This window comes from Pseudorca crassidens, chromosome 10 (assembly GCF_039906515.1).
Source record: "Pseudorca crassidens isolate mPseCra1 chromosome 10, mPseCra1.hap1, whole genome shotgun sequence".
Lineage (NCBI taxonomy): Eukaryota > Metazoa > Chordata > Mammalia > Artiodactyla > Delphinidae > Pseudorca > Pseudorca crassidens.
The window spans coordinates 50,833,696-50,847,965 of NC_090305.1; the positions used below are offsets into that span (position 1 = coordinate 50,833,696).

General features: G+C 35.5%; 1 protein-coding gene across 8 annotated transcripts in view; it reads left to right on the forward strand.

The window, feature by feature from the left end:
• The window catches only part of ZCWPW2 (zinc finger CW-type and PWWP domain containing 2), a 139,330-nt gene that overhangs the window by 76,094 nt on the left and 48,966 nt on the right, over positions 1 to 14,270 (forward strand). For 7 of the 8 annotated variants that reach the window (XR_010946894.1, XM_067753553.1, XM_067753550.1 and 4 more), the window contains one exon: positions 10,309 to 10,423. The exons of the other annotated variant lie outside the window; for it this stretch is intronic. Coding sequence is in view for 6 of the 7 variants with exons in the window: in XM_067753553.1 (XP_067609654.1) it covers positions 10,309 to 10,423 (115 nt within the window). In the remaining variant the exon portion in view is untranslated. The remainder of the gene's footprint in view (positions 1 to 10,308; positions 10,424 to 14,270) is intronic. 8 annotated transcript variants of the gene reach the window in all.

The following is a 14,270-nucleotide window of genomic DNA, read 5'->3' on the forward strand; positions in this document are numbered from 1 at the left end:
AAGTTAGGGCTCAGGTTAAGTGACTTGCCTGAGGTCACATAGCAGCAGAACTGGGACTGAAGCCCAGCTCTTCTGAGTGCAAGCCCCAGGCTTTTACATTATATGTCAGCCTGCTTGAGGCTTACATTGGACCATCTGTTTCTAATCTTCATAAGCATACCAAATTCATAATAAGCTCTCATCTATAAACTGGAAAATCACAAAGCCCTTCTTATTGGTCTCCTGTTGTTAATTCAGCCAGCTTGATTAATTAACTTAACCTTTAACCAGGGCTTTTCAAAGTTGGACAAAGATGTGAAAGCTCTCTTCACGTTTAGTGCATTGATTCCCAGCCATAGATTTTGGGCCTCTTCGTGGCTGTCATTAAAAGCTAGTATTTATTATTTCATTCCCTTGTAATTCTCTTAGAAATAATTGGTTATTATTAACGTTAGTATCCTGATGCCAGGGTTTGTTTTGTTTTACTCTGTTTTTGGTTCCCAAACTGGCTCATCATCACATTCTCCCATAGAGCTCTTTAAAAATATATATTCCTGAACCTGCATACTGGGGAGCGTGCTGAGAATCTCTACAGTTCCTCAGTGAAGCTCAAGAACCACTGTATAGCGGATTTTCTCACCATAATACCTATTTTCTGGTTTACTAGAATTAGCTAAAAAAGAGATATATGAAACATACATTATTTTATTATGTTTACTTTGTGAAATTTATTAACGTATTTATGAGTTTGTGGTGCTAAAGAAGCCACGCAAATCTTTAGCAAAATTGTGATGTTAGATTCCCCTGTCCCTTTAATTAGTGTCTCTCTTTGGTGGTGACTCATTGTCTCCCTGCTGTGATATCTGGAGCCCTCTTTCTTTCTCTCATTCTCTCAAAATCTGGTTTCAGGTCCACACACTAAATGACAAATGTATTGGTTGTATAAAAATTGTTTTCTAGGGGCTTCCCTGGTGGTGCAGTGGTTGAGTATCCGCCTGCCGATGCAGAGGACGCGGGTTCGTGCCCCGGTCCTGGAAGATCCCACATGCCACGGAGCGGCTAGGCCTGTGAGCCATGGCCGCTGGGCCTGTGCGTCCGGAGCCTGTGCTCCGCAACGGGAGAGGCTACAACAGTGAGAGGCCCGCGTACCGCAAAAAAAAAATTGTTTTCTAAATGATGTCAGTCGAGATAACAGACCAGCCTAAAATGTTAGACTGGGTCTTCTTTAAAATCAACATGCAGTGGTTGTTTATCCATCTTGGTAGGAAAAGAACTTAGATATTCAAAATACTTAGAAAACATATGTTAAGGTCTAGGTTAATAAGGAGCTTATCTAGTAGCCTGTGATTTTTCTGATTTGTCCATTGGGGCTGTTTTACCTAAAACTGCTTGGCTTCCTTCCACTTCCCCACATCAAGGTTCAGGGTATGCTCAGGCCCTGGCATTGGTAATTCCCAGTGTTTCAAGCCAAGTAATGGAATCACACTGTAAAGATTTGACTCTCACATTTTCTTATTCTTTCTTTTCTGCCTAATTTCTCTCCTAGTACTCATTGCATTGGTATTATCTTTCATATTGATGTAAAGGATCAGACTAAACAGAGCTAGAACATTTTTGGGGGGTTGGAGGGTGTCAGCTTAACTGGTTCACACTTTCTAGTGGTATAGGAAGTGGGGGACCTAAGTTATTTTTATCTTAAAATCCTGCTGAGTTAGAGTAAGCAAATTCCTATTTATGATTTTGAAAGCATTATTGCTTCAAGTGTTCAATAATTTGAATGAGCTGTCTAAATAATCCAGAACCTATGTGAAAGATGGCAGGTGAGAAGGGAGACAGGTGTTAGGAAGCCCAGGCATGTGTGGTTCACAGGGATGGCTGTGACTATCTTCTAGTTGGCATCAAAGGAATGGGAATGTTCTTACTGTCGAGATTACTGGTTGCTGTTGGAGAAATCCAATTTAAGGAAGACAAGATAGCCTTGTGATTAACTTTCTGTTGGATTGCTTTAAGTGAAAACGATAGCTTTGGCCCGATAGTAAATATTTAGAAGGGCGCATCATAGAGCCAGCGAGGTGCACTGGAAGCTTGAATGTATAAATAGCAGCAGTCAACACGAATCCCCAGGCAGAGGACTTTATAATAGGTGGTGGTGATGATCCTCAAACATTTAGCAGAGATGTATTATGAAGGAAAATTATTTTGTATTTCTTTAGGTTATGAAATCTGTGACTAATCTCCCCATGTTTCTAAAGGCATATTATAACTTAAAGTAATGAAATAACTTAAAGTAATTGTCAATATTTGAAGCCATTTCAATGAATTTATGAAGCCCAATAAAGCAATCTAGGTACTTATGATTCCAGTTTTCCAGATTTTTAATAGATGCTCAACATTATGTCTGAAGATAAATTTTCTAAATTGTAAATACTTTTATTTGCAGCTAACTTTTATGTCTATATAATCAAAATTTGAATTGATAATTTTGGATAGTAAATGCTATATTGTACCTACAGGATTTTAGTGAGGCTTTACTGTCCCCCCAAATAGGTTATATTAAGCATTTGATTGAATTTAATTTTAAAATTAAATACTATTTTTTACATAACATTCAAAGTACTTGAAATTAGGCCCACTTTTTTTTTCAAGAAAAAAATGCCACTAATATCATAGGATAAATCAGTGGCTCATGAAGTACTTTAAAGATCTGCATCCTTATAAAAAATGAAGTTTAATATCATCTTAGTAGTAATATCACCATATTATAATGCTAGATAGTCATTATGCTTATACATTTTTCTTTTACCTTTCTAGGGATAATAACATAATTCAGGATTGTAGCCCAGCCTTTTAGTTTCATCCCCAATTTCCTGTCTGGGCTTTCCCCATGCCACCCTGAATAAAAAATGTCTATTTATAATACCCAAAATATTTACTGAGCTCCTATTATTTCTACCAATTCTAGGCTCTGAAGTGATCAAAACAGACAAAATTTAAATGCTGTCACGAGACTTAAATTAGTGGGATGAGACACATAGTCAACAAGTAAATTTTTTTTTAGTTGTTGACGAGTGCCATGGGGAGAAATGAAGGGAGAGACATAGGCAGGTAGAGTGAAGGAGCAGGGGTGGGGAAGAAAGATTCCACCTGCAGAGTCCGTGCGCTAGGAAATCCTTCCCCACAGCCAGCCAGATACCAGTGGTTGGTTGATAATAATTCTTGTTTTGATTATATTTTTCCCTTTCACTTATTCCAAAAAGTGGTCAGGCCCCTCATGTTCTCATGTCTCAGGGGCATTTTCTGTTGGGATCTAAAGCAGAGCTTACCTGTCTTGACCTGAGTTCCCTGAGGGTGGGCAGTAATGGGAACAGGGCAGGCAGGAGCAGCTAGGCAAGGAAGAGATTCCCTCAGACATGGAAGAGGACAGAGGTCTGCCGGTGCCCTGGGGAGTGGAACACTTTGGAGAAGAAGAGCACGAGGTGCACCAGGAGGTTGAAGCCACGCTGGCAAGGTTCCCAGCCTTGGAAAGGATCCTTTGGACCAGGCATGGCAAGGAAGCTGTTCGATTACCTGACTTCAAGGGACTTGAACAAAGATGTTACTCATGAAAGCCTTATGCGTTGAGGAGTAATGATCTGTCCTCGCTGTTCGGGCACCATGTATTCCCTTCCAATTTACAGGAACCTAGAGAAAGTAAGGGGTGGCCCAAAAATGAGCAAGATCAAAATTCTTATCCTTGTTGGACAACGGCTGTCACATTCAATTTTATTTAGCGAAAAGAAGGTAATGTGACATTGCTCACACATTTGAGTTTGAGAAGTGAAACTTATCCTGCTACAGCTCCAGATGATTATATCTTGATTAATTTTTATGTGGAGAAGCAATCTTAAAATAGAAAGCAACAGATGATATGAATTTCTGCCAGATTGCAGATTTCTTTTTACTGGCCTTACTGGGTGGACAAATACATAGGTATTCTTCTCTTTGAATGTGCCACTTCGTATTAGTATATGGTGATAACACACAACATGCTCAGTGAGTTGGAAGTTACTGAGAAGGGACATTCAGCCTCCTCCTCAGACCCTAAGAAATATGAAAATGGTACTGAGGCTCTCAGTCAGCCAGTGATGCTTGATTGGAACAAGATCACGTAGGAAAGTAGTTTACAAACTTCAATTTTGGATACAGCTAGGAATTTTCTCAGACATAGGGTACTGTCTTTCCCTGCCTAACCATCTGTTTAGTCTCAAACCTCGTCCTTACTCCAAATATTTACATGCTTATTCATCTATCAAGAACACATCTATCAAGAATTATCTTATTTATGCTCATAAATTCACACAAATTTTTAGACTATATGTCTTCCTTCTCTTTCTATGATGATTATTTTCCCCCTCCACCCTAAATTTAATAAAACTGATTGAGAAAACTCCAGTTGCCAAAGCAATATAAACATAATGAAAGATATGATATTCCCTCTTTTTTAAAAAAAATTTGTTTATTATTTTTTTGGCTGTGTCAGGTCTTAGTTGCGGCATGCGGGATCTTTGCAGCACGCAGGCTCTTCATTGCAGAGCAGGGGCTCCTTTCTAGTTGTGGTGCGTGGGGTTCTCTGTAGTCGTGAACGCGGGCTCCAGAGTGCACGGGCTCATTACTTGGGGCACGCAGGCTCTCTAGTTGTGGCGCGCAGGGTCCAGAGCACGTGGGCTCTCTAGTTGTGGCATGCAGGCGCCAGAGCACGTGGGCTCTGTAGTTGCGGCACGCAGGCTTAGTTGCTCTGCAGCCTGTGGGATCTTAGTTCCCTGACCAGGGATAGAACGGCGTCACCTGCATTGCAAGATGGATTCTTAACCACTGGACCACCAGGGAAGTCCCTGATATTCTCTCTTGGGATCAAAGAATTTACTGGAATTTGAAGAATGCCCAGCCCTTCCTGTAGTCTCATCTGAAGTCATTGATCTGAATCCTTGACTTCATAAGCTTTTAGCTCCTTGGAAATCTGTTACAGAGCTGCCTTGAAGATTTCCTTCTTAAGACATTTAAAAGCTTGTCTCTGTTTTGTTTTGTTACTATTGTTTACCTGGAAAACCTGTAGAACTCAAATGGAAAAACTATTATAAATAAAACTATTATAAACAACAGAAGAACTGTTACAAACAATAGGGAGATTCAGTTATGTGGCAGTTGTAAAATTACTCTAAAGCAGTAACAAATGTGAAAATATGAAGGGATAAATAGCATTTATAATAGCAACAAAGCATATATAATGTACTGGAGTAAGTTTAAGGAGCACCACATACAAGATCTATATGAATAAAACTTTAAAATGCTACCAAAAGACAGAAAATAAAACTTAAGGAAATGGAAAAATATAATCCTCTTCTTGGTTTGGAAGATTTAATATGGAAGGATGTCCATTCTCCCTAAATTAATTTTAATGCAATCTCAATTTTTATTTATTTTTATTTTTTTAATTTTATTTTATATTGGAGTATAGTTGATTAATGTTGTGTTGTTTCAGGTGTACAGCAGAGTGATTCAGTTATACATATACATGTATCTATTCTTTTTCAAATTCTTTTCCTATTTAAGTTATTACAGAGTATTGAGCAGAGTTCTCTGTGCTATACAGTAGGTCCTTGTTGGTTATTTTATATATAGCAGTGTACACATGTCAATCCCAAACTCCCAATCTGTCATCCCCCGCTTTCCCCAACTGGTAGCCATAAGTTTGTTCTCTGAGTCTGTGAGTCTGTTTCTGTTTTGTAAATAAATTCGTTTGTATCATTTTTTAAGTTTCCGCATATAAGCAATATCATATGATATTTGTCTTTCTCTGTCTGACTTACTTCACTTAATATGATAATCTCTAGGTGCATCCATGTTGCTGCGAACGGCATTATGTCATTCTTTTTAATGGCTGAGTAATATTCTATTGTATATATGTACCACATCCATTAAAAAGGACTTAAAAACCCCCCTACAGTTGACCCCATGAACAACCTGGGGGTTAGGGACTCCAACCCCCTTTGCAGTTGAAAATCCACCTGTAACTTTGCAGTAATTTAACAGTGGCCATCAAAGTTCACCTGTTCTGCACCCACAGATTTAACCAACCGTGGATTGTGTAGTACAGCAGTACCTATTTAGTGAAAAACTCCACATATAAAAGGAGCTGCAGAGTTCAAGCCTGTGTTGTTCAAGGGTCAAATTCTAACATTTGTAAGAAAATAAAACATAGAAGAGGGAGTTAGACCTATAAAATATAAAATTATAGTAATACTCTAGTAGTTAAAGCAGTTTGATATTAACAGTTATTTGATAAATTAATAGAACAATATACAGTCCAAAAGTACTTGAAAATAGTGATAAGGTTATATTCAAATAATTAAAGAAAAGTTGTATTGTTTAATAAATTATGTATGTACAACTGGCTAGCTACTTAGGAAAAAATGAAGCAGAAGCTATACCTCACATCCAAATTAGTTCTAGAAGGATGAAAAATTTAAATGAACAAAAAAGAAAATACAAACATACTAAAAGATAAACTTAACAGGAGAAGATGTTCTCAATACATATAGCAAAGGGCAATTTTTTAATATACAAAAATCTCTTACAAATCAATGAGAAAACAACCAATATAAATATTAACACAGGATTTGAACAGTCATTCCATAGAAAAGAAAATATAAATGACTTTTTAAAATATGAAAGATTGATGAATAAGTTCTAGGGAATCTAATATATAGCATGGTGACTATAGTTAACATTAATTACTGTGTTATATACGTGAAAGTTGCTAAGAGAGTAGATCTTAAATGTTCTCACTACACACACAAATAAAGGTTTTAATGTGAGCTAATGGATATGTTAACTAACCCCATATGGTAATCATTTCCCAATGTGTATGTGTATCAAGTCATTGTGTAGTACTCCTTAAGTTTACACAGTTATTTGTCAATTATATCTCAGTAAAGCTGGAAAAAATATGAAAAATTGCTCATATTACAGAATTCAAAAAATGAAAATGATAATAAAAAGGAAATACCAATCTTTTCCTTAAAACTATTGGCAGAGATCTAAGTTTGGTAATGGAAGTGTTCTCCAGAGTGTGAGGAAGCATTTGTTCATGGCGTGGTAAATTTTGACCACCTCACTCAAGAGTGATTTCACAAAAGCTTCCAAAATTTAAAATATGTATAAACCTGTCATTCAACATCTGAGGAATTTATGCTTCAATACACTTTCACATGGGTAAAGAGACATACAGACAAAAAATTTTTTATTGCAGCATTGTTTCATATTGCAAAATATTTGAAAAAACTTAAATCCATCACAAGGGTGTTTGTAAAATAAATAATGGTACATGCCATACTACGTATTTGGATATACATACATCTATATCCTCATTCCCTTGGTTTTCTCATCTAATTTCTTGCCTTTAAATATGGTGTGCGTGTGTGTGTGTGTGTGTGTGTGTCTATGTTTCCTACATTTTATCTGCAGTTCAGTTCTCTCTCCCGAATTCCCTTACCAAACTGCTACTTGGTACCTTCGCTTGGGTGTCATAATGCGTACTCAGCATGTCTGAACTCTTGATCTCCACCACCACCACCCATTTCACTTCTTTGACAGCCTTCCCCATCTCAGTGGATGGCAAATCACATCCTCCTCTCGCTCAGTCCCAAAGCCTGAGAGTCATCCTTTCTTTCTCTCTTAACCAATCTTCAGTTGGTCAAGAAATTATTTTTGCTCTACCTTCAGAGTATATCCAGAATCCTACCACTTTTCACCACAGTGGCTGCTATGACCTGATCTATACCACCATTATTTCTTGCCTGGATGATTGCAGTAGCCAGTCATCCACATCTACACTTGCCTTTGTATAATCTGTTCTCATCAAAGCAAGCAGAGTGATTGTTGTAAAATGTTAAATCAAGTCAAATGTTATTCTTCTGCTCAGAACTCTGTAATGGCTCCTGTTTAACTCAGAGTAAAAGCCCAAATCCCTACAATGGCCTGCAAGGACCTCCATGACCTGGCCCCTGTTAATTTATTGGACATCATTCCCTATTACTCACTCGCTTCCTCATTCACCCACAACCACCTTCCCTTCTTTGATACCTCTTGAATAAACTTGTATTCTCCTATCTTAAAGCCTTTTTTCTCTGCCTGCAGTGCTCTTTCCTTGGACATCTACAGGGCTAACTCCTTGACCTCCTTTAGGTCTTCGCTCAGTTGTCACTTTTTCAGTGACAGTTACCCTGACCACTTTATTGCCTCATCTTTTCTTTATTACATAGTATTTATAACCTCTTAAACTGTAGCCTTAACTTATTTGTTATGCTTATTGTGGATTGTCTGTTTCACTGGTTAGAATGTAAGCTTTGTCTGTTTTCTTCAGTGATTGATCCCAAGGGTCTAGAATATGTTGAATAAATCCATAAATGAAGCAATCTGAAAGACAAATAGAAAAACTCAAAGTATATAGAAATTCATAGCAGTCTGTAAAAGCAGATATTTAAATGATGTAAATGCCTGTAGGTACATACGATGTCTCTGGAAGACTGTGAAAAAAACTGGTAATATTGGGTGTCTTTGGGAGAAACACTCAGTACTAGGGATGGATAGGGAGTCACATTCTACACTTTTAGAATCACTTCAATTAAAGAACAAACTAGTTGGAAAAAATACAATGCATAGCTGAGCCTTATTCTGGAATTCAGAATTCTTTATAAAGTAAGAGTCTTTAACTTTTTGAGTTCTTTAGAAGATGTTTAATTGTATTACTACCACTAGGTGGCACATACTTACTGATAAATTCTTAAAGATTCAGAGACACAGGTTTAAAAAATGCTTTTTAGTTCCCCAAACTTGCCAGTTTATATTAGCAATGTATCACATTGGTTTTCCTCAAGAAATTTCCTTAACTTCAGTTGTTTAGTGCTATAACAGCTTACAGGTGATTTTTCACTACCCATTAATTCTTAGCATCATTACAACATTTGAGTTGCAGAAATGTCTTAAATCTGTAAATGTTAACTTAGATATTCTTAAATTAGTTTAAATTTTCTAATGTTCATTGAATTGTATCCGCCTATGTTTTCTTTTTCCTAAGAAATAACTTAATGAATGAAATTTAAATATTCTGTATACAAAACTAGGTTTTTGTTTGATATGTTTTTTTCATTGCTTTTATACCAAATAAATTGGTGTCCAGGACCACCACATGCAGTGTAACACCTGTATTCTTTTTGATGGTGAAGTTTTCAAAAAGAAAATGGTGGCATGTATTTTATAAATCGTAACATTTATAAACATTATAAAAACCTTTTTGGGGCAAGCTCTAAAATAACATTGGCAAAATTACTGGGCCAGATAATTTTTATAGTCATTTTTAACCTAGAGATTCTTTGACTCTGTTTTTCTTTTCAAATTATATATTTTTAAAAAAATGATAAAAATGATCTTATTTACAAAACAGAAACAAATTCACAGACTTAGGGAACGAACTTATGGTTACCGGGGAGAAGGTTGGGGGGAGGGATAGTTAGGGAGTTTGGAATTGACATGTACACACTGCTATATTTAAAGTGGATAACCAACAGGGACCAACTGTATAGCACAGGGAACTCTGCTCAATATTCTGTAACAACCTAATTGGGAAAAGAATTTGAAAAAGAATAGATTCATGTATATGTATAACTGAATCACTTTGTTGTACAGCTGAAACTAACACAACATTGTTAATCAACTGTACTCCAATATAAAACAAAAAGTTTAAAAAATAAAAATAGAGAACTAAAAGAAAAAAACTAAATAAACATTTGGAAAAAGTACCGTATTCAAGTAGAATAACATTTATTGAGTGCTTACTATGCCTGAAAACAGTCATTTATTAGATGTGAATGGAATTAATTTTATTTACTACAATAAGAAACTAGGCTTTTCAGTTTTTATCACTTGATTATCATTGCTATGTTACTTAAAAGGGAATCAACATTATTCTGATAAAATAGATTAATATTCACTACTTTGTTACACTGGTGGTCTTAAGTTTTTGTAACTTTCTAAATATGAGATAAAAATTAGTGAATTAAGACTCTGACCCTTTTGGTTATTAACATGCAAAATTTCTACAACTTTGCTATATTCTAAAATACTAATAAAATAATAATTAGATAACAAAATCTAAGGAATATATTGTACAATGCTTAGATTTAGTTCCAGCTCAACAGCTAAATCAAGTCGATGTTAAAACAAAATTATATGCTTAAACATTTTATTATTATATTATTATTCTCTCTATATTATTTTTCTCTCTTTCTTTAGCCAGGAAAATGTACAAATAAAAAGAAGTGGTATAAAAGTGCACTACAAGAAGCATACCTCCTCTATGGATACTCTCACGAGCAAAGACTGGAAAGGTGCTGCCTATCGAAACAGGGTACCTGTGATTTTTTATTCTTTACCACCTCAAAATAAGAATTTATTCAGGTTCATGCTTTCCAAAATATATTTGCACATTTAAAAATTTCGCTCTCCTTTTCATAGGAAAATAGTATATCTTTGTCCAATGAAAAATCATTCTTATATTGGTTAATAGTATGCATTTTTGCCCTCTGAAACTATTTTCCATGACTAAACATGCAGTCTATTTAAATGTAGGTGTTTTAATTAGCGCTTTGTCATCTTTGTTCTTAACGTTTCTACATAGGTCCTCTTGTGTATTTCAAAGCATGTATTTCAAAATTAGAAGCCATGGCTTTAAAATATATTCCTGGAGTGAAACTTTTACTTGGATGTGCTATATTATTTCAGAACAAAGTATTTTTCAAAATGTTTTATTTTTAAATAAATTCAAGGCAGAGATAGAAAAATAATCTTCAACGTTTTTAATTAGGTGAAAAAATATTATAATATTTCAAGTCATTTTCAAGGAAAGTTCTCTTGAATCATAAATATTATGGTTTATGGATAGCTTTTTTAATGAACTGATCATAAGGCATATAGCAGGTAGAACACATTTTTAACTCTAAAAAGAATGTAATAGTTGCATGGAAATGATTTTTCAATAAACAAATATATTAAAAAAATTTTCTGCTTAGTGATCATAAGAATTTTTTTTATCTTACAAGGCCCCTTCTCATTTTATCCACCTAAAGTTCTAAAACAGATTATTCTATGGGAGGATCTGGTCTTTGGTGCTAACTGAATTTTAAAGTAAGAGTGATATTTTTTATCCTGTGGAAAAGTTTAATATATATATTTTAAAAACTTACATGTAAAAACATTTTACTTGAAAAAAAGTTTAACTGTTAACCTAGCCACCTAAGTTTAGATTTTAAAGCATATAAATAGGTTTGAAAAGAGTGGGAAAAGAATGACAAGCAAACTACTCTGGTCAAAAGACATTTATTACCACAAATGTGATTTTATTCCTTGTGCTGAAAATATAATGTCTCTGTTTATTAGCCATAAAGGTTGAACTCACTTTACTGTCACAAATACAATTTTATACTTTGCATGGGCTGTACATTTCTCTTGTGTAACCAGAATAAACTTTGAAATATTTAGTTTTTTTAAACATTAATATTTTGAAGTAATATAATCTGTTACCTTTAAAAGTTACATTACAACCATTCTACACTAGCAATATCCTGCTTTCTCACTAAGTTATGGAACTATGCCGTTGCCGTTGTTGTGTGTGCCAGGGCGTTTATGTCTGGGTCCTTTGGCATTCTTACTTGTCCAGAGACTCTTGAGCCGGGTTATATCTGATCGGTTTTGCAGGAACAGACCATTTTCTAGCTGAAAGTCTGATGATTTTTGCATGCAGAATTTGTGTAATTCGGCCTGATTATAGAGAGCCATATGCCTAAGGACTGTCATTTTGTGCCTGAAGTAGCCCAAATTGACAGGCACGAACAGACTTCCAGGAGCTCAGTCTTTGCCATCATGGGCTCACTCATTGCATACTCACTCTTCACCGTCTCCAAAATAAGCAGTTTAGTCCCGTGCCTGCTTAGCTTCCAGGGTGGATTCTAGGACGTATTCAGCTTCTTACTGTATTCAAAGTAGTTTTGAGAGGTAATTAACCATTATTCAGATATTTTACAAAAGGTTAGTTGCTTAGAGGCAAACCACTTATTTCATTCCAGCAACTTTGAGGATTTCTTTACCCCCAAAATTCATTCTTTCAACCTAGAAATAATTACTACAAATTTTTTTGGCCTAAATTCTTCCTACCCTGCAGAAATTGACCCACTATTATGTTTGATGCAATTGTTTCATTGTTGAAATCTACAGGGTCAGTCAATGATACATAAATATAGACCCAGTCATAGTATAACAAAATTCCATGTCCTATACACATGATTTGGTTACCGTGTTTTTGTTGTATTAACTATTACTCCAAATCAGTGATTCTTCTGTTAGGTCTAGAAAACTTCTTCTTATATAGGAAATTCATTATTTTTTATTTTCAATTGTATTTTTTAAATGAATAGGGTGTTACTCATATAGTTTCTTTATAACTCAGCATGAGGATTTTGTATTATTTGTAGGATGAATATTTTTTATATATTCTACATTTTAGAGTAGATGTCCTTATCTCTACCCTTGTTTCTCAGAATTATTTATTTTTAAATATACTAATTTTTTAGAGCACTTTTAGGTTCATAATGAAATTAAGCAGAAAGTACAGAGTTCCCATATACCCCCTGCCCTACACACGCACAGCATCACTCACTGTCAACATCCTGCACCACAGTGGTTCATTTGTTACAACCTATGGACCAACACTGACACATCATTATAACCCAAAGTCCATAGTTTACATTAGGGTTCACTCTTGGTGTTGGACATTCTATGGGTTTTGACAAATATATACAGTGACATGTATCTACCACTTTAGTATCATACAGAATTGTTTCATTGTTCTAAAAATCCCCTGTGTTCCACCTATTCATTCCTCTCCTAGCCCAATCCCTACCCCTCTGATTGGCAACTACTGTCCTTTTTTTTTTTTTCAAATTTATTTTTATTGGAGTATAGTTGCTTTACAATGTTGTGTTAGTTTTTACTATACAGCAAAATGAATCAGCTATGCATGTACATGTATCCCTTCTTTTTGGATTTCTTTCCCATTTAGGTCACCACAGAGCATAAAGTAGAGTTCCCTGTGCTATACATTACGTTCTCATTTGTTGTCTATTTTATACATGGTGTCAGTCGTGTATATGATCAATCGCAATCTACCCATTCCTCCCACACACACCACCCTTTCCCCCTCAGTATCCATACATTTGTTCTCTACTTCTGTATCTCTATTTCTGCTTTGCACATAAGATCATCTATACCATTTTTCTAGATTCCACATATATGTGCTAATACACGATATTTGTTTTTCTCTTTCTGACTTCACTCTGTATGATACTCTCTAGATCTATCCACATCTCTACAAATGACCCAATTTCATTCCTTTTTATGGCTGAGTAATATTCTATTTTATATATGTACCACATCTTCTTTATCCATTCCTCTGTTGATGGGCATTTAGGTTGCTTCCATGTCCTGACTATGATAGATAGTGCTGCAGTGAACATTGGGGTGCATGTGCCTTTTGAATTATGGTTTTCTCTGGGTATATGCCCAGTGGTGGGATTGATGGATCGTATGGTAGTTCCATTTTTAGTTTTTTAAGGAACCTCCATAATGTTCACCATAGTGGCTGTATTACATTCCCACCAACAGCATAGGAGGATTCCACTTTCTCCACACCCTCTCCAGCATTTACTGTTTGTAGATTTTTTGATGCTGGCCATTCTGACCGGTGTGAGATGATACCTCATTGTAGTTTTGATTGCATTTCTCTTATAATTAGTGATGCTGTGCATCTTTTCATGTGCTTCTTGGCCATCTGTATGTCTTTGGAGAAATGTCTATTTAGGTCTTCTGCCCATTTTTGGATTGGGTTGTTTTTTTGATATTGAGCTCTGTGCTGCTTGTATACGTTAGACATTAATCCTTTGTCAGTTGCTTCATTTGCAAATACTTTCTCCCATTCTGAGGGTTGTCTTTTTGTCTTGTTCATGGTTTCCTTTGCTGCACAAAAGCTTTTAAGTTTCATTAGGTCCCATTTGTTTATTTTTGTTTTTATTTTCATTTTTTATTGTCATTAATCTAGGAGGTGTTTCAAAGAAGATCTTGCTGCAATTTATGTCAAAGAATGTTCTGTCTACATTTTCCTCTAAGAGTTTTATAGTGTCTGGCCTTACATTTAGGTCTTTAAT